Genomic DNA, 26801 nt, shown 5'->3' on the forward strand with positions numbered 1-26801 from the left:
ACTGAGATTTTTTTTTTTAAATCAAAAGAAAATTCCACACCTCCCCCACCAAACTGCAAATTTATCATTAGCCCCGGGCATTGAACTGAGAACTGATAAGCAACCCAGACCAAACCAATCCTAAATTTCCAATTATATAATACGCGATTGTGTATATATTGAAGTGGTACCAAAAACTGCTTACAAATGGCAATTCCTGTGAAGTAGATGATGATGAAGTTCCAGGTAATTCTAGCATGTTTCCTAATGTGCTGGTACTGGAGTCTGGATCATCCTGAAAAGATAAATTTATTGAATTTAATTGCTCTTCTATGTCAACGTTTGTATCTCCTAGTGAAGGGGGGGCTGGTTTTTCCTCGCTGCCGTCCACGTCATTCCTTTGCTTATTTTTCTGTGGTTCAGTCTGAGGAGCTAACGGCACGAGTGGTGCTGGGCCTGGCCCGGGTCTACGCTCTGGGATGCCGTCTTGTTCATTTCCCATGGCCACGGCTCTACCATTCTCTGATTTAGGCTCAGAATTGCAGGTGGCATTGGTCTGGGCTTCCTCAAAGAGCTCCTCTATCCTCTCCTCCTGCGGGATGGGCTGGCCTGGGTCCATTTCAGAATCTACATCTGCACGGTCCACACCAGGAAAATTCTCAGAGTGCAGAACGCCATTCTGGAGCATCTTTGTGACTGTTACCTGGAGTTCGGGGGAGTTATTACAAGAGGGCTCCTGATTCACAGCAAGTCCAGGAGGCAAGGCAGTGCAACCAAGTGGCGACTGGGCTCTTGAATCACTGTTTTCAGGGCCTGGAGCCGATTCTGACCCATCAGCGGACCCATTTAGATACTCTACATTGATCATGGAGGCCAAATCCTGTAGTCTCCGCAGTGGAATGTAACAAGACGGAGAATCTTGTCCATAAGCATTTTGGGAGGTTCCACTGGCAGGCGGTAACTGTATAGTACACCCATTAAGTGGCTCAGAAAAAGTGGATTGACCATTACCGAAAGGGCTGTCCGTGTCTTCAGGGGCATCGAAATTCACTGGATTGGAAAAAGGCGGCAGACAATTGCTTCGGGGGAGTTCACAGGCCTGATCCATCCTGGGCCAGCATCAACCTGGAATAATCCCAAGGAAAAAAAAAAAAAAAAGCAATGATAATCGGGAGTTCAGAGGCCCTCGGACGGTTATCTTCAAAATGGCAGCCACTTCCCAAGGCCTAGAGGCCTGGAAGCCTCGCCGCTGCCACACTTCCAGGGCGGGAAAAAAAAAAGTTCCCCAGCTGAGGAGGGGAAAATGGCCTCGGGGAGCCGTCGCAAACTCCCATCTCCCCGGCGCAGGGCCCCGCTCCTGCCACATGGAAACAGCCCGGCCCTTTTGCCTGCACTGCAGGCTGCTGGACAGTTGGGGCTGCACGAAAATTTCAAACCCCTTTGGCAGGAGAAAAGGTCCCGGATCTCCCCAGCAGCCTCCTCCACCCACCCATCCACCCCGCTACTCCCTCTTCCTCTCCCGCAGGATTCGACGGCGGGGAGGGGGGAATCCAGAGGCCAGACCTCTCGAACGGAGGGGGCTGGAGGGAGGTTCCGATGGGAGCTCCCGGGCCGCGGCACAAAAAAAAAAAAAAAAGCGACCCGCAACCCCCCCCACCCCACCTTCCTTCCTGGCTCGCTGGGCCTCAGCGGTCACAATAGCGCTGCACCCAAGCGCCCGGCCGGCGCCCGAAACCTTTTTTGCAGCGGCCCTAGCCCGGCTGCAAAGGCGAAGGATGGGGGACCCCCCCACACACACACACCAATCCCCACGCGCGGGATGTAGCCCCCCGCCGATCGCCAGGCTGCTGGCAGGCCGAGCTCGGTCCCCACCAACCCCCCAACCCCACCCCTATCCGCCCAGCCCAGAGGCCGGGCCGCGGCGCCGGCTGCGGGGAGGTGGTGGGGGTCGGGGTGGACGCGGGAGGGGGAAACGGAGGCAGCCGGGGGGCGCCCGGGCCGGGCGGCGGCAGCTGCGGCTCCGGCTTGACAAACATGGCTGCTGCCGCCGCCTGCCCGGGCCGCGCTCCCTTCGCCGCCGCGGCAGCACCTCGGGGGCCCCCGCCGCCTCCACCGGCCAAGTTGGGGCGGCGGGGCGGCGTGGGGGGGGGTCCCCGGCTCCGCGCGCCGCCCCCCCCTCCGCGTCCGCCGGACCCCGCGGCCCCGCCGGCTACCTGAGGACAGGCCCGGGGCAGCGCGGGGCGCGCGGGCCCGGCGGGGAGGAAGTTTGAGGCGGCCCGGCCGGCTAGGCCCGAGCCCGGCTGGCAGTGATGGAGGGGGAGGGGGGCCCGCGGCCCCCCAGCCCGCGCCGCGCCCGGGCCTCCCCGGCGCCCCTCACCTCACGGCCACCACCATCTTTCCCCGCCCGGCCGCCTCCCCTCCTCCTCCTCCTCCTCCTCCTCCTCCTCCTCCTCCTCCTCCTCCTCCTCCTCCTCCTCGTCCTCGTCCTTCTCCGCCTCCCCCGAGCGCCCGCCCGCCGCCCACCCCGGCGCACTAGTTACCGTGCCCCGCGCCCCCTCCCGGGCCGGCTGGGGGGAGGGGGTGACCCTCATGACACGGGGTGCCGCGAGCGCAGCGCCGGGGACCAGAGCGGGGCGGCTCGCCGCACCCCCCTCCCCCCCTGCGTCTGTCTTCAGGGCCGCCAGGCGAGCGAGCGAGCGAGCGAGCGAGCGCGACCTGCCCCGGCCTCAGCCGCCGCTGCCACCGCCGTCGCCGCCGCCTCCTCACACCCCCAACCGCGCGCGCCCCCGCCGCGGCGCGTGCGACCGAGCGGCCTCGCGCCGGCCCGCGTGCGGCGGCTGGGGGCGCCCCCCCACAACACACACACACATACACACGCACACGCACACACACTCACACACGCACACGCACGCACACGCGCGCTCACACACACACACACAGAGGTGGCGAGAGCGCGCGCGCGCGGCCCTGAACCCGGAGCGCGCCTGCCCCCCCCGTGCGCGTGCGCGCGCCGCCCCGCGTCCGGGGTTCAGGGCGGGTGAAGGCGGGCTCGCGGATGGGCCGCCCAATCATCGTCGGCGCCGCGGCTGCCCCCCCCCCCCTACTTTCCCCCGCGGTGCGCGCTCACGCGCGCGCGCGCGGCCCCGAGGCCTCCGGGCCCAGTCGCCTGCCCGGGCGCGGCCCCAGGCGGTCTCCCAGGGGGGCCTTCGCGCGCCTCCCCAGAGTGGCGGGGCCTGGCGGGCGTCGTGGGTGGCACTCCCCGGCGCGCCCCCTCGCCTCCCCTGGGGCGCTGACGCGTGCCCCCCCCACGCCCAGGATTTGCCCCGCCCCGACTTGAACCCCCTCACCCCCTCCCCCAGTACCCCGGCGGGGCACCTGGCCCGGCCGCGGCCTGATCCGCCCGCCCCGCTCCGGCCCCGCGTCAGGCAGCCCCGGCCTCCATCTTAGGTTACACCCGGGCTCCCCCATGCACGGGGCACCTGCCCTCGGCCCGCTCGCCTCGGCCCGACGCCCAGGCCGCCCCCCACAACCCCGTCTCCGGGCCCGCGGGGCTCACCTGGGGGTGCTCGGCGGGGAGGGCCCGGGGCCGGGGTCTTCAGGCCTCGAGCCCCGAGCCGGCCCGGCCGCAGGTGAACCCCCGCAGCCCGGCCGCACCCCAAACCCACACCACCAGCACCACAGCCCCAGCTGAGCAGGAAACAAAATGGAGGCAGCGGCTCGGGGCGGCCTCCCCGAGCCCGGCCGGGGCCGCCCCACAGTGCTCGCGGGCCGCGGGCCCCGACGCCCGCCAGGCCGGTCGCTGGCGGCGCCCCCAAGGCCGGGAAGCGGAGCCGGCGGCTCCCCACGGCCCCTCGCCCGCCGCCCCGCTTCCCCCCGCACCCCCTCCCCGCCGCCGGCCGTGCGGGGTGCGCGGCTCGGCCCGGCGCCGGGTCGGCTCGGGTTACCCGGCCGCGTCCCCGCGCGCCCGGCGCCCGGGCCGGGGACGGGGGGGACGAGGCCCGGCAACCCCCCGGCACGGCGCGCGCCCCCCGCACCCCGGCGGGGCCGCCGCCGCCTGACAGAGCGCCCGCACCTCGGCCTGCCGCCCGCTGGGCCCGACTTCCCGGCCCGGCGACGCCGCTCCCGCACCGCCACCCGGAGCCCGGGGGGCCTCGGCGCCTCGGGCGGGGCGAGGGGGGAGCGGGGGGAGGGGTCCCCCGGCGCCCAGCACCGCTCCCTGCGCCGCCTCCCGCGTCCAGGCCGGGGCTGGGCCTGGCCTCGGGGGCCGCAGGCCGCGGGCGGGCGTGTTGGAGGTGCGGGTGCGCGGGGACGCGGGGCCCCCCGCCCCCAGCCCCAGCCGCCCCGAGGAGCCGCGCCTCGCACCGTGGACGCTGCGGTTCTCGCCCACCCGGCCACGGGGCCTCTTCGGCCACGGCCGCCGAAACCGCCCGCGCGGCTCGGCCCAAGCCCGGCTCCCCCGGGGCGCGCACGCCGGGCCCCTGCGGGCATCGGGGCGACTCCGCACCGGGCCGAACCCCCCCCCGCCCCGCCACCGCCCGGCCCTGGGGCGCTGGGCGCTGGGGCGCAGGGGAACCTCGAGACCGGCCTTCGGCGCTCTGGGGGGGGCGGGGGGCGTCGGAGGGTGCCCGGCACTGGCCTAGCGCGTCCGAGCGTCCAAGACGACCGAGGCACAGAGGCCCGGGAACCCGAGCCCGGCCGAAGCTCCCTGGCCTTCCCTTCCCCACCCCTAGCCTGCCTCGACCCCCGCCGCCTCAGCTTGTTCCCGGGCATCGAGCTCACCTCGGGAGCTCGCTGGTCCCGAGGGTGCTAAGAGCATCCTGGCTACCCAGAAGGAGGGGAAGGAAAAAAAAAAAAAAAACTCGGCCGCCATAAAAATTCCGCCTCCTCCAGAAAGCCTTCAGTGATTAGATAGTTCACTCCATCTCCAAGCCCAAGCCGAAGGGCGCCGCCCTCGAGAGCCACGTGACTCCCATTCCTCCCGGGGCTTAGTAAATGTGCATAATTATTGCCCCAGTGGTGTCTCCCCCCCCCCCCCTCCTCAAGCCCTTCCAGCAGATCACCCCGAGCCCACCTGGGAAAATGGCCACTTTAGCAGCGGGTGCCCTGCACGCTGCAACTCTGCAACTCCTTCCATCAGCCCCTCCCGTCCTTCTCAGGACCGCCTGCTTGGCGCTAGCAGTGCCCTTCTAGGGGTGCCCCAGAGGGGCGTGGGGGGGGCCTTGGAGGCGCAGTAGCTCCCAGCAGAGTGGTCACTCAGGCAGGGAGGGAGGGTGCTTTCTCGGGGGAAAGGTGGCCCTGGAAACAGAATGATGCCCCCTCTCCACCGGTGACCCCAGGGGGCCCGCCCCCGTGTTGGAGAGAATGAGTGAGTGCCAGATGTGTTTGGCCCTGCTCTCCTGCCAGGCCTACCGTGCCCCCCTATGCACCAGCTTCTCTGTCTCTCTCTGTCTCTCTGTCTGTCTCTGTCTCTCTCTCTGTCTCTCTGTCTCTGTCTCTGTCTCTCTCAACTTACTTTCTCTTCACCCTCAATCACATGCAGGCTGGGGGCCACACCTGACAAGTGCTCAGGAGCTACTGCCAGTGCTGGAGTTATGAGGGGGGGACTGGAAGGGGGGCAGCTAGGGGGGTGCCACTGGGAATCTAACCCAGGCCTTTTGCAAGCTCTCAGCTCTTTGAGTTCTCTCTCTTAGGCCCCATCCTTCCTTCATAGCTGACATTTGCCCCAGTCCCTCTGGGTGCCTCCCAGGCCCTTGCCCCCATACCAGCTCCTGGTCCTGCGCACTCAGTACTCAATGAATATGGAAATTCATTCATTCTTCACTCATTCATTCATTCTTTCTTTCTTTACTCAGAGACGGGCAGCCATGGGTGCCTGTGCTGGGTCAAGCTAGATGCTGAACTCAGAAAAGCCAGAACTAAGGTGATAGCCCATGGGTAGGGCACTTGCCTGGCACACAGCCAACCCAGGTTCAAGTCCAGGCATCCCGTTGGGTCCCTGTAGCCTGCCAGGAATGATCCCTGAGCACAGAGCCAGGAGTAAGCTCTGAACACCCCCCAAAGAACAGGGAAAAAAAGAACAAAGAAAATCTGGGACCAGGGCTGGAGTGATATAGCACAGTGGGTAGGGTGTTTTCCTTGCACGCGGCCGACCCAGGTTTGATTCCCAGCATCCCATATAGTCCCCCGAGCACCGCCAGGAGTAATTCCGGAGTGCATGAGCCAGAAGTAGCCCCTGTGCATCACCTGGTGTGACCCAAAAAGTAAAAAAAATAAGAAAAGCTGGGACCTTGGGGAGAGATCAACGGAGGCTGAACCAGCAGCTAGAATCAACCTCCAGACCTCTCTCCCCCACAAGAACCCCGCATTCTAGGACAGTGGACAGGGCACTTGCCTCGCACACAGGAAACCCTGCTTCAAACCCCAGCACCCATAGGGTCCCCTGAGCACCACCTGGAGTGATCCCCGAGTGCAGAGCCAGGAGCAAACTGCTGAGTAGGGCCCAAAACTCGAGAAGTAAAGAAGAGGCCCTCTTGCCAACAGCCCCTCCACACAGCAGGATGGCAGGAGCTCCAGAGAACAGGTAGCTGGGGGATAAACAAGTTATACGAGGGTCACCTGAGAAGTGTGGGACCCCAGGGAGCTGCTCTTATACTTCCCAGGGGCAGCCTCGGAGACCTTGGCTGCAGACAGCTTCACCCCGGCTGGCCCCTGAGGACGTCTCCCCTCTTGCAGGTGCTGGTTCCATGCCCCCCTGGGGGCCGGTGCCAGGCAGACATTGGCTCAGAATGGAGAAGGACCCTCTCCCTCCCAACTCACCTCAGGACCCTTTTCTTGGCCTGGGCTTGGGTCCCCTCTTGAGTCCAAAGAGGGTCCAGAGAGACAGCTCAAAGATGATTGGCAGGGGCTAGAGTGATAGCACAGCGGGTAGGGCGTTTGCCTTGCACACGGCTGACCCGGGTTCGATTCCCAGCATCCCATATGATCCCCTGAGCACGGCCAGGGGTAATTTTCTGAGTGCAGAGCCAGGAGTGACCCCTGTGCATCGCCGGGTGTGACCCAAAAAGAAAAAGAAAAAAAAAGATGATTGGCAGACTCCACATGTGGGAAGTTTGGGGCTCCATCCCGAGCACCACAGAGTCCCCTGAGCACCTCCAGGAGCAAGTCCTGGGTTCTGGGCATTGCCATGTGAGGCCCCCAAACCAACAAGCGAGCGAAGCTAGAGACCGGACTCGGCATGTACAAGTTCAGGGGCCCTGATTTTTCTTTTCTTTTCTTGAGCCATACCTGGATGTGCTCGGGGCTTCCTCCTGGCTCTGTGTTCAGGGCTCGGGGGACCGTATGTGATGCCAGGGATTGAAGCCAGGAGGACTGCATGTAAAAGCCTCACCCCTCAGGAGGCCCTCTGGCTGCCTCTTGAAATAAAACTGAGTTCCCTTCCGGGGCTGGAGAAGTGGTTCAAAGGGCTGGAGCACAGGCCTTGTATGCATAAGGCCCCGAGTTCTGATCTGGGCACCCGCAGGCCTCCCTCTCACCCCAGCACAGCCTGGCATGACCCTGTGCCCAAGCTGCACCTTATCTCCAGGCCTGAATTTTAGAGTTTTTTGGGGCTGGGGGGGGGCTCATAGTAGCTTGTTTCATTTGGGGGGCCACACCCAGCAGTGCTCAGGGCTTACTACGTCTGGCTCTGTGCTCAGGGATCACGCCTGGCAGGGTTTGGGCAATCCGCTAGGATGCTGGAAATAGAACCTGGGTCAGGCACACGGAAGCAAGGACCTCACCCACCAGATATTCTCCACTTTTCATTCATTTATTTCTTTTTTTACAACTTTTGGGGTCTCCCCCAGCAATGCCCAGGGGTTCCTCCTAGCTCTGCAGTCAGGAATTACACAGGAATTACTCCTGGTGGTTTTGGGAGGACCAGATGGGATGTCAGGGATCAAACCCAAGACGGCCATGTGAAAGGCAAACGCCCAACCCGCTGCACTATCACTCCAACCCCTCTCTCTATCTCTTCACTACATCCCTTCACTAAAGCCTAAATCCCCTCACTGTGAATCCCCAGTAGCATTGCGATTCCCTGAACACCACCAGGAGTGACCCCTAAACACTGAACAAGGACGAGCCTGACCCATAGGTGTGGCCTCGAAACAAGCCAAAGAATTTAGGCTTGGGAGTGAAATATGTATAGAATAGCAGGTAAGACGTTGGCCTCGCCAGTTCGATGCCCAGCACCCCATAGAGTCCCCCGAGCACTGGCAGGAGTGATCCCAGAGTACAGAGCCAGGAGTAACCCCCAGAGCATCATAGAGTGTGGCTCAAAAAACAAATTAAAAAATGCTGCTGGTAAAAATCAACACACACACACACACACACACAGAAGGAAGAACTGCCTTTCTCCTCCCCACCCAGAGATTTTCCCCAGTATGGGTGAACCTTCATTTTAAGATCAAGAAAAGTCGGGCCAGAACCCTAGTACAGAGGGTAGGGCATTTACTTTGCACGTGGGTTGCCCAGGTTCAATTCCTGGCATCCCGTTAAAAACAAACAAACAAAAAAAATCAAGGAAAGTCTTGCCAGCTCTGAATGAACTTCTTACAAAGCCCCAAACAAAGGGGCCAGAAAGATGCTACAGCACGTAAGCCTTGTCTCCCATAGGGTCTCCTGAGCACTGCCAGGAATAGCTCCTGAGTGCAGAGTCAGAGTAACTCAGGTGTGGCCCAAAAACAAAAGAGAAGAAGAACTGGTGAACGTAGAGCCTGAGAAACCGCACAGGGCTTGCCTCTCGCACCAAGACGCAGGTTCCCTTCCTGGGAACAAGTTCCAAGACGGAGAGCCGGGAGTAGCTCCTGAGCACCACTGGGTGTGACCCGGAAGCAAAACAAAAACCCAAGAACCGGGCTGGAGCGATAGCACAGCGGGTAGGGCGTTTGCCTTGCACGCGGCCGACCCGGGTTCTAATCCCAGCATCCCATATGGTCCCCTGAGCGCCGCCAGGGGTAATTCCTGAGTGCAGAGCCAGGAGTAACCCCTGTGCATCGCCGGGTGTGACCCAAAAACCAAAAAAAAAAAAAAACACCAAGAACCCCCAAACCCGGAGTCAGGGCCAGAGCCACAGCACAGTGGGTAGGACACTTGCCTTATAAGTGGATGATCCAGGTTCCAGCATCCCAGATGATCCCCTGAGCCCCGAAGCTCAAATGTGATCCCTGAACACAGAACCAGGAGGAAAGAACCACAGGCCCAGAAAGAGTATAGCGGGTAAGGCTGCACACAGATGACCTGGGTTCAATCTCCAGCTTTCCAGAGGGTCTCCACGGCCCACCAGGAGTGATCCCTGACCACAGGGCCAGGAGTAAGCTCCGCCCTGTACAGCATTTCATATCCTCAATGAAATAAAGAAGTTTTCAGTCTGGCCAGATAGTGCTGGGTGGGGGGTCGGAAGGGGGGCACAACAAGAAACAAAAGTCACTCTTCTGGGGGCTGGAGCCATAGCACAGCGGGTAGGGTGCTTGCCTTGCATGTGGCCAACCCAGGTTTGATTCCCAGCATCCCATAAGGTCCCCTGAGTACCACCAGGAGTCATTCCTGAGTGCAGAGCCAGGAGTAACCCCTGTGCAGTGCCGGGTGTGACCCAAAAAGTAAAAAACAAAAACAAACAAAAAAAAAACAACAGTCACTCTTCTCTAGCTGTTGCAAATCTGTTTCTCCTCCAAGGCCTGAGGATGTCCCCAGGAAGTATTTACATCCATTCCTGGGCTGGAGAGAAAGGACCAGGGTTTCTTGAGAGAAAGGATGGAGCACTTGCCTTTCATGCAGCTGAGCCTGGTTCAGTCCCCAGACTCCGTCAGGAGTGATCCCTGAGCACAGAGCCAGGAGTACCATCAGGCGTGGCAAAATAAACAAACACAAAAGGAAGAATTACTACATAGCATCTCTGGCTCTCTCATTACCCTGCAGAGAGAGATTCTTATCTCACACTGCAAATGAAAACAGGCTGAGGGCCTGTTGGTGTAGAGATAGTACGGGGGAAGGCGGGGTGGGGGGGTCCGTGAGGTACTTGTTTTGCATAAGGCCAGACCTGGTTCCATCCCTGGCATCAAATAGAGTACCCCCAAGTCCCACGAGTGATCTCAGAGCACAGCTGGATATGGCCCAAACATGCACACACACACACACACAAGAAAAAGAGGGCACACACACACCCCACACACACACAAAAAAGAGAGGCCAAAGTGATAGTACAACAGATAGGATATTTGCCTTGGATGCAGCCCACCAGGATTCAATCCCCGGCATCCCACAGGGTACCCAAAGAGCACTGCCAGGAGTGATCCCTATGCACAGAGCCAGGAGTTAAGCCCTGAGCACAGTCAGGTGTGGCCCCCAAACTAAAATTTGTTATATTTTGTTTTGGGGCCACACCCAGCCATGCTCAGGGGTTACTCCTGGCTCTGCATTCAGGAACCACTCCTGGCAGTGCTCAGGGGACCCTCTGCAGTGCTGGGGATCGAACTCTCATCAGCAGTGTGCAAAGTTAAGTACCTTACCCAGTGTACTATCTCTCTGACCTCTTCTTCTTCTTTTTAAAAAAATTTATCACCATTACTTCATTCTTGTTAGGGGTCCACACCTGCCAGTGCTCAGGGCTTGCTCCTGGCTCCGAGTTCTGAAACCCCTCCTGGTGGGGTTCTGAGGGACCCTATAGTATGCAGAGGATCAAACCCAGGTCTGAAGTGTGCAAAGTGAGCTCCCTACCCACTGCCCTGTCCCCCCAGGCCCTCAGCTCCCTGAAATTTCTAGAAAACCAAGCCTTATGCAGAACAGGGCTGTGCTGTCCCACAACCTACCCCCCTGACTCAAACTCACTTTCACTTTTACTCCGAGAGTTTTGCGTTTTGCTTAGTGAACCCGTTTTCCTGCGTTCCCATGCTCGGATTTGGCCTTGGCCCTCCCTCTGCCTGAATCTCTCTGGGGCAGAGACACTCTCTGGAAGCTGGGGTGGGGGGGGCTCTCCCATTCCCTCCCCTCCTGGGGGTTCCCTGGTTATATGATCTGTGGCTTTTTCCTTTTGAACTGGGAGCAGCTAAAGGGCATGGGGGCAAGGGGGCGGGCACTGTCTCAGCAGAGGGGGACTTCCACCGGAAGTGAGGGGTCTGGGAAGGTCCTCCTGGCCCAGAAGGGTCTGGAAAATGCTTCCCAGTGACTAGGTGAAGAGCCCGGGCCACAAGGAGGACTGGAGGATTGGACAGAGGTCCAGGTGGCCTTGAGGCCTGCCCCCAGGCCAGGGGTGAGTGAAGGACACCCCTAAGGCGTCCCCTTCCGCACCTCAAATCGCCCACACTTCCTGCTCCCCCCAACTTGAGGGGCGCCCCGCACCCTATCGGATCTTCCTGTTAAAGCCACTGCAGGCAGTTGAGTTACCTTTGTCTAAAATGGCTCCATCTTTGCTCTTCTCCCCAGCTCTCTCTCTCTCTGTCTCTCTCTGTCTCTGTCTCTGGCTATCTGTCTCTGACTTTGTATTTTTATTTTTATTTTTTTTGCTTTTTGGGTGACACCTGGCGATGCACAGGGATTACTCCTGGCTCTGCACTCAGGAATTACCCCTGGCCGTGCTCAGGGGACCATATGGGATGCTGGGATTTGAACCCGGGTCGGCCGCGTGCAAGGCAAACGCCCTACCCGCTGTGCTATCTCTCCAGCCCCCAGTCTGCCTTTGTATTTTTGTTGTTTTTTTTTTTAATTTTACTTTGTTTTAAGGGGCATACCATGGTGATGCTTAGGAATTGGGGCTCCCAGAAGTTTAAGGGAACAATCTGATTCTGGGATGGAATTCAGGACTCTGAATGCCTTTGAGCTGTTTCCACCTTCCTCCCTTCCTTCCCTTCCTTCCTTCCTTCCTTCCTTCCTTCCTTCCTTCCTTCCTTCCTTCCTTCCTTCCTTCCTTCCTTGCTTCCTTCCTTCCTTCCTTCCTTCCTTCCTTCCTCCTGCCCTCCCTCCCTCCATTTCTTTCCTTTATTTTCCTCTTTCCTTCCTCTCTCTCTTGCTGTCACTACCTCCCTTCCTCTCTCCCTCTTTCCTTCTCTCTCTTTTTAAAATTTGGTTTCTGGGCCACACCCAGCAGTGCTCAAGGCTTCCTCCAGGCTCTGCTCTCAGGGATCACTCCTGGTGGGGCTCAGTGGACCCTCTGGAGTGCTGGGGATCGAACCCAGGTTGACTGCAAGTGCCCTCCTTCAGTTCTGATCCTATGGTTCTTTGTTTTTATTTTTTAGTGTGTGTGTGTTGGGGGGTCACACCCAGCAGTGCTGAGGGCTTACTGGTGGCTGTGTGCTCGGGGTCACTGCTGGTAATGCCTGGGGCGCCCTATGCGGTGCTGTAACTTGGTGCTATCTCTCTGCCTCTTGCACCGGTTTCTTTCACTATGCATCAAGTTTGTTTTCTTTTTTTGCTGTTGTTGGGAGCCACACCTAGTCGCATGGGGTGGGGCTGGGGACTGTGGCACCTGGAATCAAGTCAATCACAACCACAGGGGCCAGGGAGGTGGTTCAGGGGTAGAGCTCTTGCCTTGGACGTCATGAGACCCTGGGTTCCACTCCTGGCATTGGAAAAAAAAAAAAAAAAAAGCAACAAAACACAAGGGGGCCAGAGAGATAGTACAATGGGTACTATCTCTATCCCTTGCCTTGCACACACCCAACCTGACTTCAACCCCCAGTCCCCCATATAGTCTTCCAAGCACCACCAGGAGTAGTTCCTGAGCACAGAACCAGGAGTAACCCCTGAGGATTGTCAGGTGTAGCCCCAAAGCAAAACAAAAAAAAAATTTTTTTAAAGAGGGCTGAGCAGTGCCCCTTGATATGTGGGACCCCCCAGTTTCATCCCTAGCACTGCACAGTTTTGTGTGATCTCTGGTTCAGAGCCATAACAGAACCCCCTGCCAGCCACCATTGGGTGTGGGCCCAAATACTGAGCCGAAAACCCCCCAAAACCAAAACACCCCCCCCGGGGGTCAGAGCTATAATAAGAGCAGCAGGCACATGTTGTACACGAGGCTGGGGGTCAGAGGGTCCCCTGGGCCTTGTCAGGAGTGACCCCTGAGTACAGAACAAGGGGTAACCCCTGAGCACTCCTGATTGTGACCCCCCCCTAAAAGAAATAAGCCGAGCCCCTGAGCCTTTGGCCTTCTGGGTTCAGACACAGTGGTGCTTCGGTATGCTGGGGTGAGGCTCACCCCAGAGGTACTCAGGGATTACTGCTGGCTCAGTGTTCAGGGAGCTTTCCTGGGGGAGTTCAGAGGGTCTCATGCCCAGCCTCCTGCAAAGCAAGCGACTTCCTGCTGCCAGGGGCTATAATAGCACTTTCTTCTGTGGTTTTGCTGAGTGGAACTGCTGAGTCATACGGGAACCCCATCTTTGACTTGTTGGCCACGCCCAGTGATGCTGGGGGCTCCTTCACTGCCCTCTGCCGGGGGTCACTCCTAGCAGTGCTGGGGGAACTTCTGGTATCCCGGATCAAATCAAAGTTGATTCCATGCCAGGCAAGTGTCTTAACCCTGTGCTACCTCTCTAACTATGTGGCTCTGTGGCACTGTCACACTGTTGTCCCATTGTGCATCTATTTGCTCGAGCAGGCACCAGTAACATTTCCACTGTGAGGCTTGTTACTGTTTTGAGCATATCGAATATGCCACAGGGAGCTTGCCAGGCTCTGCCGTGCGGGAGGGATACTGTTGGTAGCTTGCCGGGCTCTCCAAGAGGGACAGAGGAATCAAACTTGGCTTGGCCCCGTGCAAGGCAAACACCCTACCCGCTGTGCTATCGCTCCAGTCCAATATGGCTTTGTAAATATTGTTATTATTTTGGGGGGGCAGGGCACCCCTAAAGGTGGTCAGGGTTAACTCCTGGTTTTGTGCTCAGGGATCATTTTTGGCAGTGCTCGGGGGATCCTATGCGGTGCTCAAGATGAAATCCGGGGCGCTGGAGCGATAGCACAGCGGGTAGGGCGTGTGCCTTGCACCCGGCCAACCCTGGTTCGATTCCCAGCATCCCACATGGTCCCCCGAGCACCGCCCAGAATTATTCCTGAGTGCAGAGCCAGGAGTTAACCCCTGGCATAGCTGGGTCTGACCCCAAAAGAAAAAAAAAAAGTTTTAAAAAAAAGTGATGAAATCCGGGTCAGCCACGTGCAAGGCAAACGTCCTACCTGCTCTACCATCTCTTATTTTTATTGTTATCTTGTTTTTTAGGCTACACCCAGCTCCAAGCTTCCTCCTGGGGTAGGGGGGTAAGCCTGACGAGGGGCCCGCAACTGAACTGGGTCATCCACCTGCAAAGCAAGTGCCTTCCCCGCTGTACTATCTCTCAGGCCCTAGTTACCTGCCTTTTGTGTTTTGTCTTGTTTTTTCTCCTTTTGGGGACACGCCTGGTAGTGCTCAGGGCTTACTCCTGGCTCTGCACTCAGGAATCACTCCTGGTGTGTGTGGGGGGAGGGTCTCCCCTCCTCCCCCAGGACCCTATGGGATGCTGAGTGTCAAACCCAGGTCGACCTCTGGCCTCCAGTTATCTGCCTTTTTAAAGTTCATCTGGGTGGTCTTGAGGTGTGGTTTGAATTTGCATTTTCCCAAGGAGGAGAGTTGAATACCCTGCCCTGGCAGAATTTGCTGATTGCCATTGAGTTATAGAAGGTTCTCTTCAGGAGTACCAGATATCAGTCTTCTTTTGTTTGTTGGTTTCTTTTGTTTTGTTTTTTCGGGCCCCACCCCACAGAGTGGGCGGAGGAGGGTGTGTGTGTAAATTGGTCCTAGCCAGGCTTAGGGGACCATAATTTGCCTGGACTCAAAGATGAGCCTCTTGCATGCAAAACCTGTGCTCAGCCCGCTGCTTTATTTATTTGTTTGTCTGCTTTTTTTCAGGCTTACTCTCGGCTCTGCTCAAGATCACTCCTGGCAGCGTTCAGAGGATCATACGAGGGGCGTGCAAGATCCTGTTGTGTACCAGAGATCAACCCTCCAGAGTTGGGATAATCCTACCAGAGATTAGCCCTGTGCAAGGCAAGCAGCATTACCCATGCATATCTGTAGATGTGGTACCCAGCATCAAACCCAGGGATCTCTACGAATGACTGTTTTCTTTCTGTTTTCAGGCCACACCTGGCAATGCTCAGCAGCTGTACCTAGCTCTGCACTCAAGAATTAACTCCTAGCAGGACCCAACTGAGATGTGGGGGATCGAGTCCCGGTCAGCCCACTGAAAGGTAAGCGTCTTATCTGCTGTACTAAAGCTGTGGCTGGGCCCTACTACTACTGTTTTGGTGGATTAAATTATTCCCTGCTAGTCCAGGAGAAGGGATAGTGGATTTGGGTCACACCCGACGATGCACAGGGGTTACTCCTGGCTCTGAACTCAGGAATTACCCGTGGCAGTGCTCAGGAGGCCATATGGGATGCTGGGAATCGAACCCGGGTCGGCTTCGTGCAAGGCAAAAGCTCTACCCCCTGTACTATTGCTCCAGTCCCAAAGATGTAAGTATTTTTTGTTAACATTTTTGGGGGCTTGGGCCACATTTGCTGATCCTTACTCAGGGGGTACTCCAGGCTCTGTGCTCAAGAGTGACCCCTGGCGGTAGTCAGGGAACTGGGTGTAGCACAGGACTGGGCCTAACTGGGAAAGGGCTGCATGCAAGGCTAGCATTTAACCTTCAGGTGGGGGAAGGGGGTGGAGGGAGGGAGTTGAGGGAGGGAGGTAAGACACCATACATCCTGTGGTGCTGGTGTGTCCTAGGGCAGCTGGTCACTTTAAGTCAAACCTGGGACTCTAGCCCTCTGCTCAATCTTCACCCCAGATACTTGGTTGTTTTTGGCTACAGTGTCGGGGATTCAATGCAGGGTTCACCACTGAGTGACATCCCAGGCGTGGGAGTTCTTGCGAGGGGATAAGAATACAAAGTTGCCTTAACACAAGGTCAGGGAATGTTATAAATTGGTCGTCTTGCCAGAAACCCGAGGCTCAATGTTGCTGACTTTTGAATTTTGCTGTTTTTTTTTTTTTCTTGGCTTTTAAGGTCACATCCGGCGATGCTCAGGATGTATTCCTGGCTCTGTGCTCAGAGATCACTCCTAGCACGCGCGCGCACGCGCACACACACACACACACACACACACGGCTCTGTGCTCAGAAATTACTCCTAGCACACACACACACACACACACACAGAGTCGGGAGTCTGGATTGATAGTTCAGCGGGGAAGGCACTTGCCTTACAAGCAGCCACCCCAAATTCGATCCCTGCCACCTTATAGGGTCCCTCCCAAGTACTGCCAAGAGTAATCCCTGAGCATTGCTGGGAGTGGCCAAAATCAAACAATCAAACAAAAGAAAACACTGGTCGTATGTCCTAAGGGGAGCGAGAGATTTCAACTTAGTTCTGAATACACCAGACGGCACTGGGTCCACCAAAACACAGAGGGGTGGACAGCCGGTGGCAGAGCCGCTGAAGGGAGCCAGAAAACGAAGAAGGGGCATTTACCAAAGGAACCTGGCAGGCAGGGCTGCGGGAACCCGGCTGGGTTGGGGTCCGGGAGCGGGCCGGGTGCCTTCAGGTTCTGGGGGACGCAACAGCAGCCGCGCGCGCACGTGGCCCGCAGGCAGCGGGGCGCCACGGCGGCTCCCACTTCCGCCCGCGGCCCCACGTGGGCCCACATTCCTGGGAGCGCGTCTCTGATTGGCCAGCGCGATCAGGTGGCGGTCACTAACCAATCAGCAGCGTCCGGGGAATGGAACGCGCGCTGCAAGCACAGCGCTTCGGCAGAGCTGATGTTTTACGCTGGGCAGCTCCGGGGAGCCGCTGCCGCTGCCGGTTCCTCCGCTTTGCAGAGAGCCTCCGATCCTGCTGGCCACGCCGCACGCCCTGTGCAGCTGTTGTCTGAAGTGGCCTCCAGGGGACGGAAGAGGACTGCTTCTGTCCTCGAGGACGCCCCAGTGCTTTGTGACTCTTTCTGGAGCCGGAATCTTTCGTGTATTCTCGCTGCTTCCGGCAAGCACCCACACATTCTGCTTCCCCACCTAATAAGAAAAAAAAAAAAACCCCACGTCATCGTCCCTCTGATTATTGGCAGCCCCACTACCGACACATCTAGTAGCTTTTCTCGATGCGTGTACCACTTCGCTGCTTTCAACAGCCTGTGACTCCGTTGACCCTTTGGAACAATGAGATTTCCGCACGGGCTCCTGGCCCTTCCCTCCCCCTACTCTGCCTCATCAGTACAGGCCTCCCAGCTGATTTGTTCCGCTATGCTGGTCAGTTCAACCACGTGGTGTTGTCACCCCCTGAATACCAGAAGACTTTGTCTTGTCTCAATCCCTCGCTGAGATTTGTCCCGCTGGTACCTGAAGCTCAAGGTAGGTTATTCATTCAATAAATATGAATATATGTGTTTATAATAGAAAGATATACACGCCCTACAGGCCGTACTATTTCTCCAGCCCCACTCCTGGCTCTTTTGTTCAGGGATCACTCTTGGCGGGCCTCAGGGGTACCAGGGGTCAAACCCAGGAGCAAGGCAAATGCCCTGCACACAGAATAGATATTGCACACAGAGCAATGTATGACCCTAGAATAGATATTATAAATGGATCAATAAATGTATAATAAAGAGATAAGTATTGATTGCTGATTGACAAGAGCTTCAGTCCTTCATCTACTCTCCCCCGAGTTGGGGAACTGCCCCTCCTTTCCCATCATTCCCAAATAGCAAACGCTACATATGGGTGCTAAATTTCCAGAGGGGGAAAACGAAGAAGCTTTGGCTTGCTTGTTCTGTAACTTGGGTCTACACGGACCATGGTTCAAGTCCTGGTCTGGGTAAGCTTCGCGATACAGTTGCTTCCACCTCCTAGGAATGCTGGATGGATTCTCTTAGTTTTGTACCTAGAAAGCAATGGTAAGAGAAAACACACACACACACTTTAAAAAAAAAAAAAGGCAAAGCAGCGCGCTAATGAGCCTTAGTTACTGTGTAGCCTGAAAGTTGGGAATACAAAAGAGAAGCACGACCGCCACCTTGTGGCTATCTGGGGAATTACCAGGAGAGGGTCTCTGAGCCCGTTTGCCTTGCACGCAGCCCACCTCGGTTTGATACCCAGCACCCCATGGGTCCCTCGAGCATCATCAGGAATAATTCCTGAACACAGAGCCAGGAGTCACCCCTGAGCATGACCAAGTGTGTCTCCCCTCCAAAAAACCTCTAGAGATCTGCTGGGACGCTGGAGAGATAGCACAGCAAGGAGGGAGTTGGTTTGATCCCCGGCACCCCTTAGTCTCACCTGAGTCCCACCAGGAGGGATCCCTGAGTGTAGAGCCTGGAGTAAGCCCTGAGCCCAACTGGTGTGGCCCAAAAATAAAAAACAGAGAGCTGGAGCGACAGTACAGAGCCAGGAGTCACCCCTGAGCATCGCTGGATGTGGCCCAAAACCAACCAAACAAAAAAGATCTGATGGGGGCTTTTCCGGAAAATGTTAACTGGCATTCCAAGCTTTTCAGGGGTGATGCTTTTGCTTCTGATCTGTACTTGGAACTCAGGGGCTCCAAGTTTGGGACCTGGGACCCACCATCAGATACTGCTACTGCTCATGCTTCTCCTTCCAGCCTTCCTGCAGCTCTTGGATCCTCTTGCTGGCCCAGGGATCAGAACCACAGATGGGGGGGGGGGCAGCGTGTGCTAAACACCTTCATGAATATTCATGCAGGGGCCAGAGATAAGGGCCTGGCAGATAAGGTATTTGCTTTGCATGCAGCAACGTGGATTTGACCCCATATGGTCCCCCAACTTACTAGGAGTGATCCCTGAGTGCAGAGCCAGAAGTAAACCCTGAGCACTACCGGTTGTGCCCCCCCCCAAAAAAAAGAGTATTAATGTAAATAGCAACTAGCCATGGGCTTTATTCCACTTTCTTTTTTAAAAATAATTAATTAATTATTTTTAAAAAGTTTTTTGGGTCACACCTGGTGATGCACAGAGGTTATTCCTGGCTCTGCACTCAGGAATTACTCCTGGCGGTGCTCAGGGGGCCATATGGGATGCAGGGAATCGAACCCGGGTCGGCTGCGTGCAAGGCAAACACCCTACCCGCTGTGCTATCACTCCAGTCCCTATTCCACTTTCTCTTCTGAGAAATATTCTGTGATTGCTTCATTTTGTAGACACCAGGAAAAGTCTAGCCACCCCTAACTGGTGACACCCCACAGCATCCCATATGGTCCCCCAAGCCCCACCAAGAGTAGTTCCTGAATGCAGAGCCAGAACTGACTCCTGAACTTCACTAGGTGTGTCCCCCTCCACCCTGCAGTTCTCAGGGTTTATTCCTGATTTGCGTTCAGAGATCATTTCCGGAGGGTTCAGGGGAACATAGTGGAGCGGGGGATTGAACCTGGGCCAGCCCCATGCAAGGCAACTGTCCTGATCACTGTGCCACTGTGCTGTTACTCTGCCCGATTGATCCAACCCACTTTTTTTTTTTTTTTTGTCATACCCGGCAAAGCTCAGGAGTTGCTCCTGGCTCTATGCTCAGGAATCAGTTCTGGCGGTGCTCGGGGAATGCTGGGAATCGAACCCGGGTCGGCCGCGTGCAAGGCAAACGCCCTCCCCACTGTGTTATCGCTCCAGCCCCTTGCTTAATATTTTTGACACATCCAATGATGCTCAGGGCTTACTCCTGCCTTTGCACTCAGGAATCACTCCTGGTGGTGTCATTTAGGGGTCCTTATGGGATGCCTGGGTCGGTTGTGTACAAGGCAAACGCCCTCCCCACTGTCCTTTCCCTCTTTGGTGTCACTGACACCCCAACATAGCATTTGTTTGTTTTTTAACCACATCCTGCAGTGCTCAGAAGTCATTCCTTTTTTTTTTCCTTTTTTAAATGTAGGAGTACTGCTGTTTATCAGCCATTGATTAAGCTGATTGAATTGGACATGAACTCCACTTGGAGGTTATTCCTGGCTTTCTGATCAAGAGTGACCTCTGGCAGCGCACAGTGGACCGGATTTGGTAGTTATTAGGGATTCAAAGCAGGGACAGTTATGGTCAAAGCCAGGCAGGCAGGGGCGATGGTACAGCGGGGAGGGCGCTTACCTTGCACATGGCCGACCTAGGTTCCATCCCCGGCATCCCATAGGGTCCCCTGAGCACTGCCAGGAGTAATTCCTGAGCACAGGGCCAGGAGTAACCCCCGAACATCGCAGTGTGTGTGACCCAAAGAACCAAAAAAAAAAAAAAGCCGGGGCTATATCTCCAGCCCTCAACTTTCCACTGGGGGTGGGGGCGAGGTGGGGGTTTGGCCACACCCAGGGGTGCACAGCGCTTTGGTCTCAGGGATTACACCTAACCAGACTCCGGGGGACCCTATGGGATCCCAGAGAACGAACGTAGATCTGCAGTGTGCAAGGCAAGTGCCTTACCCTGCAGACTCTCTTCCCTGCCTAACAATATGTTCTTCTCGAAACAACCTGAGCTCCAGGACTGTAAACCTCTGGGGGTCCGATCCAAAGTTCTCAGCCCCTGTTCCTCCGGAGGCTGAGGGGCAAAGTGGTGCATTTCCTTTCTTCGCCATGAGGTGGCGCCTTAACCCAGCACTTTAGCACAGCTCTGCTTCCCTGTACCAGGAAGGGGATGAGGAAGAGGGGGAGGGGGGAGGGGATGGGGCTGGGGGTGCTTAGAATGCAAGGTTCCTGGGTGGGGAGTTGGAGAGCATCATATCTCTGGGAGGGGAGTTGAGGAGTTATGTTGAAACACAGTTGGCCGGGCTCAGGGGCTACTCCTGGCCCTGTGCTCGGGGGTCACTCCTGCTGGTGCTTAGGGGACCCTCTGGGTGCCGGGTATTGAACCAGGTTGGCAACATGCAGAGCCATCCCCATGTTTTGTTTTGTTTTCTGGGGGCACACTTCTCAGTGCTCTTGGCTGACTCCTGGCTCTGTGCTCAGGGGTCACTTTCGGTGACACTTGGGGGACCCTATGTGGTGCCAGGGATTACACCCGGCTCAGTCATGTGCAAGCAGGTGTCTGACCTGCCATCCCATGTCTCCGGCCCCCATTTTGCATAATTAAGTGCTCCCCGATGACTTCCAGAACTCACCTTTCAGCCAGGAAAGAGTAAGCGAAAAGGGCTGGAAGAAAGTCCAACAGGGGGCCAGAGCGGTAGCACAGCGAGGAGGACGTTTGCCTTGCACGTGGCCCACCCGGGTTGGATCCCCGGCATCCCAGAAGGTCCCCCCAAGCACCTTCAGGAGTGATTTCTAAGTGCGGAGCCAGGAGTAGCCCTTAAATATCGCCAGGTGTGACCCCCCAAAAAAAAAATAAAAACAAATAAAAAACTCTGACAAAATAAACAGGGGAAGGCACTTGCCTTGCACATGGTTCACCTGAGTTCAGTCCCCAGCACCTCTGAGCCCCTCCTGGAGTGATCTCTGACCATCGCTGGGTGTGGCCCCCAAACAAACAAAAAGGAAGCGAGCAAACAAGATTATTCCAACAGGAAGCAAACAGGGGGCTCTGGGATGTAACCAGAGGAGGGGACATTAGCCAGGCCCATTCCCAAGAGGGCTTGCTTAGCAGGTGACCTTTATGCTGAGAGCCAGTGGCCAAAGGAGCCAGAGCGCCTGCATTCCAGGAGGGGAGATGCAGGTGCAAAGGCCCTGAGGTCCTTCCCCTCCCCCTTTGGTGCTCAGGCCTTTCCAGAGCCTAAGATCTCAAACTAGCCTGGCATTCCTGGCCCAGGCCCAGAGATTCTTGTAAGCACAGCAGAGAGGGACGTGGGAAGGTAGTCAGCAGGGAAGGTGTTTGTTTTACACACAGCTGACCTGGATTCAACCCCCCGGTACCGCATAGGGTCAGCTGAACCCTACCAGGAGTGATCTCCTGGTGAGCACCATTGGGTGAGCCTCCCCTGATCCCCAGTGAAAAACAGAATGTTCCTGAGGTGGGTGAGAGGTTAGACAGGGGAGGACCAGGCAAGGAGTTGTGGGTGGGCCCATAGTCCAGCAGGGAGGGCGCGTGCCTGGCACACGGCTGACCCAGGTTCAATCCCTGGCATCCCATAGGGTCCCCGGAGCCCAGTCCTGAGCACAGAGCCAGGAGTAAGGCCTGAGCATCACTGGGTGGGGCCCCCAAACAACACACACACACACACACACACACACACACACACAGAAGTTTGGGAGGTGGATGGGGGTGAGATCAGCTGTATCCAGTGGGTCTAGGGCGACCCTGCACGGGTGTGTAAGACACACATGGGTCACTTTGTTTTGTCTTGGGGCCACACCCAGCGGTACTCAGAGCTTATTCCTGACTCCGTGCTCAGGGATCACTCCTGGCAGTGCTCAGGGGACCATCCAAGGGTGCTGGAGACTCACCTGGTGTCAGCCTTTGTCAAAGCAAGAGCCTCAATCTGGAGACCCCCCTTCCCTCCCCAGCCCTCCCCTCCCTCCTTCCCCTCTCTCCTCCCTCCCCCTCCCTTCTTTCTACTTTTCTTTTCGTTTCTTTGCCTTTCTTTTTCTTTTTCTCTCCTTTGCTACACCCGGCTTTTCTCAGAACTTCCTCCTGACCGCACTCAGGGCTCATGCCTGGCAGGACATACAGGATGTCGGGAGATCGAACCAGGGTGGGTACATGGAAGGCCGGCGTCCTGCTGTGTATTGCTCCAGCCCCTCTGGTTTTGTTTGTTTCTGGACGACACCGAGAAGAGGGGTGGCTCCTGGCAAACTCCAGGGAAGCCTGCAGTACCAGGGAAGCCTGCAGTGCCAGGGACCAACTCCGGGGCTCCTACATGCAAAGCCTGTGCTCCAGCCCTGAGTCATTCCCCTGGGCCCCCCGGGAGAGGTTTTTGAGGAGAGATGACAATTGTCTTGTCTAGTAGTGATTCTCCTGGGTGTGGCCTGCTATGCCCTGGGCTGACCTGCTCAGAGGTCCTGCACGGAGGCAGAACGCCTGAGCTGTGAAATCATTGTGGACTTCTTGGAGGAAGGGGTAACTGAACGGAATCTTTCTTGGACACAGGACAACCCAAACCACAACCACCCCCCCACCCACTCCCACCTCCCTGCCGCTGTGGGACCAGGTGGGGACATCAACAGGGGCCAGGCGGGCAGGCTGGACTACAGACCCCAGCCCCAAAATGTGAAGCTGGGACCCAGGGCGGCGGGGGGCGAAGGGGGGGTAGTAGATGGGGCAACGTGAGAGGGTGTGGGTAAAGGGGGGGTGAGTTCAGCTGTTGGTGATTTCACGCTCCTCCTCAGACACTTCTTGGGGGCAGGCGGCAGCCCCCCTCCCCTTCCCCCGGGTCCCAGGTGCCTGGGGAGGTTGGGTTTCGGGAATGAGAGAATAAAAGAGATTTCCTCCTGAGGCCCCCCCCTGCACCCTAGAGAGCTTCAGCTGCCCCCCCCACACATTCTCAGGGATTAGGCTAAATCCTGTAGCAGGTGGGGTGTGTGTGCCGGGCGGGGGGACGCTATCAGGATCTGGGAATGTGGGAAGCGATGGGCCCGGGGCCAGGACAATTCATCCTGACTTCACCCCACTTTTGCCTGCACCCCGTTCTGCCAGTCGCTGCTGGGGGGCAGGGGGTGGCAAGGAATTGGCTCAGCTCAATCGGACATGGGGGCCTTTTAACCAGCAGAGAGGAAATCGAAGCCAAGGGCAGCTTTTCATGGGAAACCTGGTGTGTTTTTTAAAAATTGTTATTATTATTTATTTTTATTATGTATTATGTTTTGCCTTGCACACGGCGGACCCAGGTTCGATTCCTCCCTCCCTCTCAGAGAGCCCAGCAAGCTACCGAGAGTATTCCGCCCTCATGGCAGAGCCTGGCAAGCTCCCCGTGGCATATTCGATATGCCAAAGACAGTAACAACAAGTCCCACAATGGAGACGTTACTGGTGCCCGCTCGAGCAAATCGATGAGCAACGGGACAACAGTGCTGCAGTGCTACTTTTATTATTTGGTTTGGGGACACAACAAACGATCCTCAGGGCTGACCCCTGGCTCTGCTGCACTCAGGGATCACTCCTGGCGGTGCTCAGGGGATCCTATGGGATGTTGGGGATCGAACCTCGGTTGGCCAAGTGCAAGGAAAACTCCCACCCCGCTGGACTATGGCTTAAAATTGGAGGGGGGGCGTAGAATGATAGCATAGCAGGTAGGACGTTTGTCTTGCACTCGGCTGACCCAGGTTCGATTCCCAGCATCCCATAGGGCCCCTCGAGCACTGCCAGGAATAATTCCTGAGTGTAGAGCCAGGAGTAACCCCTGAGCATCGCCGGGTGTGACCCAAAGGCAAAAAAAACAAAAAACATTCTGCAAGGTTCTGGGGTCTGAGTGGAAGTACAGCGGGTAGAGCACTTGCCTTGCACCCGGCTGACCCAGTGTCAGCCCCCCCACATCCCACAGAGTCCCCCAAGCCTGCCAGGAGTGATCCCTGAGCACTGCCAAGCGTGGTCCCCCAAAACCAAACCAACACGAAACAAAAAACCAGAAACAAAAAACACTCTTTTGGAAGGTCCTCAAATAACGTCATATCCCTTTGTTAAAACATGGACAAGAGAAAAGAAAAAAAAAACATAATTGATGAGAAACATTAAGGAGGGAAAAGAATACAAAACCGGCCAACTTTGAACTCGCAGTGCTGACGCGATCCACTTGGTCCCACGTGGTTTTGCTTTAGGTCCAAGATTCCAGGAACCTCGCCACAATATTCGATGACAATGAGGACGGGCTGTGCTTAGGATCATTGTTATTAATTTCAGACCACACCCAGCGGTGCTCAAGGGCGACTCTGGCCCATTGTGCCTGCGAATCGCTGGGCAGTGCTCAGGGCAGCCGGTGCCCGGGGCGAAAGCCTGGCGTGCAAAGCCCTTGCTGAGGGCTGGAGCGCTAGGATGGCGGGGAGAGCACTGGCCTTGCATGCAACCGACCTGGGTTCGATCCTCGGCGTCCCATCGGGTCCCCTGAGCCCCGCCAGGAGGGTTCCCTGAGCACAGAGCCAGGAGTCAGCCCTGGGCACTGCTGCTCTGGCCCATCTCCTGCGTTCCATCCCACTAGGAAGCCTGAGCTTGGCCTGCTGAGGTGTCTCTGTGGCCCTGGACTCCCCCATCCTCCCACGAGGCCAGGGGTCAAACCCAGAGTCTCAAATATGCTGCATGCAGAGTTTCTCCTTGGTACCGTATTCTACCACAGAGCTACATTCCTGGACATGTACTGATGATTTGTGTGTGTGTGTGTGTGTGTGTGTGTGTGTGTGTGTGCGCGCGCACGCAGGGGGCGGGTGGCACACCCAGTGATGCTCAGGGGTTACTCCTGACTTCGTGCTCAGAAATTACTCCTGAAGGTGCTTGGGGGACCCTATGGGATGCCAAGGATCAAAGTTGGGTAGGCCGCGTGCAAAGCGAGAGCCCTCCCCACTATACTGTCACTCCAGTTCCTGGAGGGGTCTGTGTGTGTGTGTGTGTGTGTGTGTGTGTGTGTGTGTGTGTGTGTGTGTGTGTGTGTGTCCATACCTAGCAGTGCTCAAGGGTTACTCCTGGCTCTGCCCTCAGGAATTACTCCTGGTGCACTCAGGGGACCATATGGGATGCTGGGACTCGAACCCGTTTTGGCCATGTGCAAAGCAAGCGCCCACCCCACCGTCCTATCTCTTCAGCCCCTGAAATTAATCAAAGCAAAGTGACCCACAAAGAAACCCACAAGCCCACAGACCCGGGAGCGCTTTCTGATCCCCAGAACTGACCAGTTGTTGGGGCCGTGGGAATGAAACTGGCGGTTGTGTGGCGGGAGGGGGGCACGGGTGATGGGGGTGGGCAAAGTTCCACTCACTTTTCTGCCCCTGGGTCACCTTGGCCAGTCCCTGGCTCCATGTGAACCTTGGTGTCCTCATTCGGGCACTGGGGACAAAAGCCGTGTCCCAGCAGGAGGGAATGAGCTCATGGCAGCCCTGCCCCCAGCAGGAGGGGTGGGCCAGCCCCCCCCCCCCCCCCCCGTCCCTGGACCCGGACAGCTGCTGGAGGCCCAGCTGGTCCGTGCAATGGATCCGTCCCGGAGATGCTCATTTTGTTTGTGTTTTGTTCTGAGGCACCTGGCAGTGCTCAGGACTCACTCTTGGCTCTGAACTCGGGCATCACTCCTGGTGGGGCTCGGGATACCATTTTTTTGGGGTGCCGGGCACCGAAGCTGGGTCAGCCGTGTGCCAGGCAAGTGCCCTCCCCGCTGTCCTATTGCCCTGGTCTCAGCTCAGGATGGTCTTCCTGAGAAATGCTCAAAACCCAGTTGGACCCAGAGCGACGGGATGGCGGAGCGGGGGCGCTGGCCTGGCACACGGCTGACCTGGGTTTCATCCCCAGCATCCCCCAGGGTCCCCTGAGCACCGCCAGGGACATGGCTCCAGGAGTCAGCCCTGAGCACCGCTGGGCGGGTGTGGCCTCCAAATCCAAGCAGGACACAAACCCAGAGAGGCAGGTTTCAGGGGCGGCTCCCCGCCGGGTGAGCAGGGGTGGGGGTGCAGGGAGAAGGAGCAGCCGCTGGGCCTGCCAGGGGTGGGGGGGGTAGGGCAGGAGGATTAGCAGCATCTGTCTCTCACTGACATGGGACTTCAGGAATTTGCAGGAACCCCAGAGGGCGCGAGGCTGCCAGCGCTGCAGACAGAGCGGGTGCAGGGTGGGTAGCTGGGCTGGGGTGTGTGGGGGGGGACAAGGGGGTGTGGGGGGGGGGGAAAGGGGGTGTGGGGGGGACAAGGGGGTGTGGGGGGGCAGGACCAAGTCAGCAGCAGCTGTTCCTGTCTCTCTCGGT

General features: G+C 57.3%; 1 protein-coding gene across 8 annotated transcripts in view; it reads right to left on the reverse strand.

Annotated features, from left to right (window-relative positions):
- The window catches only part of NSD1 (nuclear receptor binding SET domain protein 1), a 114935-nt gene extending 110572 nt beyond the window's left edge, over nt 1-4363 (reverse strand). Inside the window, exons 1-3 of one of the 8 annotated variants that reach the window (XM_055128470.1) lie at nt 4342-4363; nt 991-1104; nt 185-274 (exon numbers count right to left, since the gene is read on the reverse strand). In XM_055128470.1, coding sequence (XP_054984445.1) covers nt 185-274; nt 991-1020 — 120 coding nt within the window. In that variant the 5' untranslated portion in view covers nt 1021-1104; nt 4342-4363. Of the gene's footprint in view, nt 1-184; nt 1105-2356; nt 2385-2519; nt 2863-3535; nt 3712-4051; nt 4069-4341 lie in introns of those variants that run through there. The other 7 variants (XM_055128469.1, XM_055128468.1, XM_055128465.1 and 4 more) reach the window with 7 other exon arrangements.
- Nucleotides 4364-26801: the final 22438 nt, after the last annotated feature.

This window comes from Sorex araneus, chromosome 2, assembly GCF_027595985.1.
Source record: "Sorex araneus isolate mSorAra2 chromosome 2, mSorAra2.pri, whole genome shotgun sequence".
Taxonomy (NCBI): domain Eukaryota; kingdom Metazoa; phylum Chordata; class Mammalia; order Eulipotyphla; family Soricidae; genus Sorex; species Sorex araneus.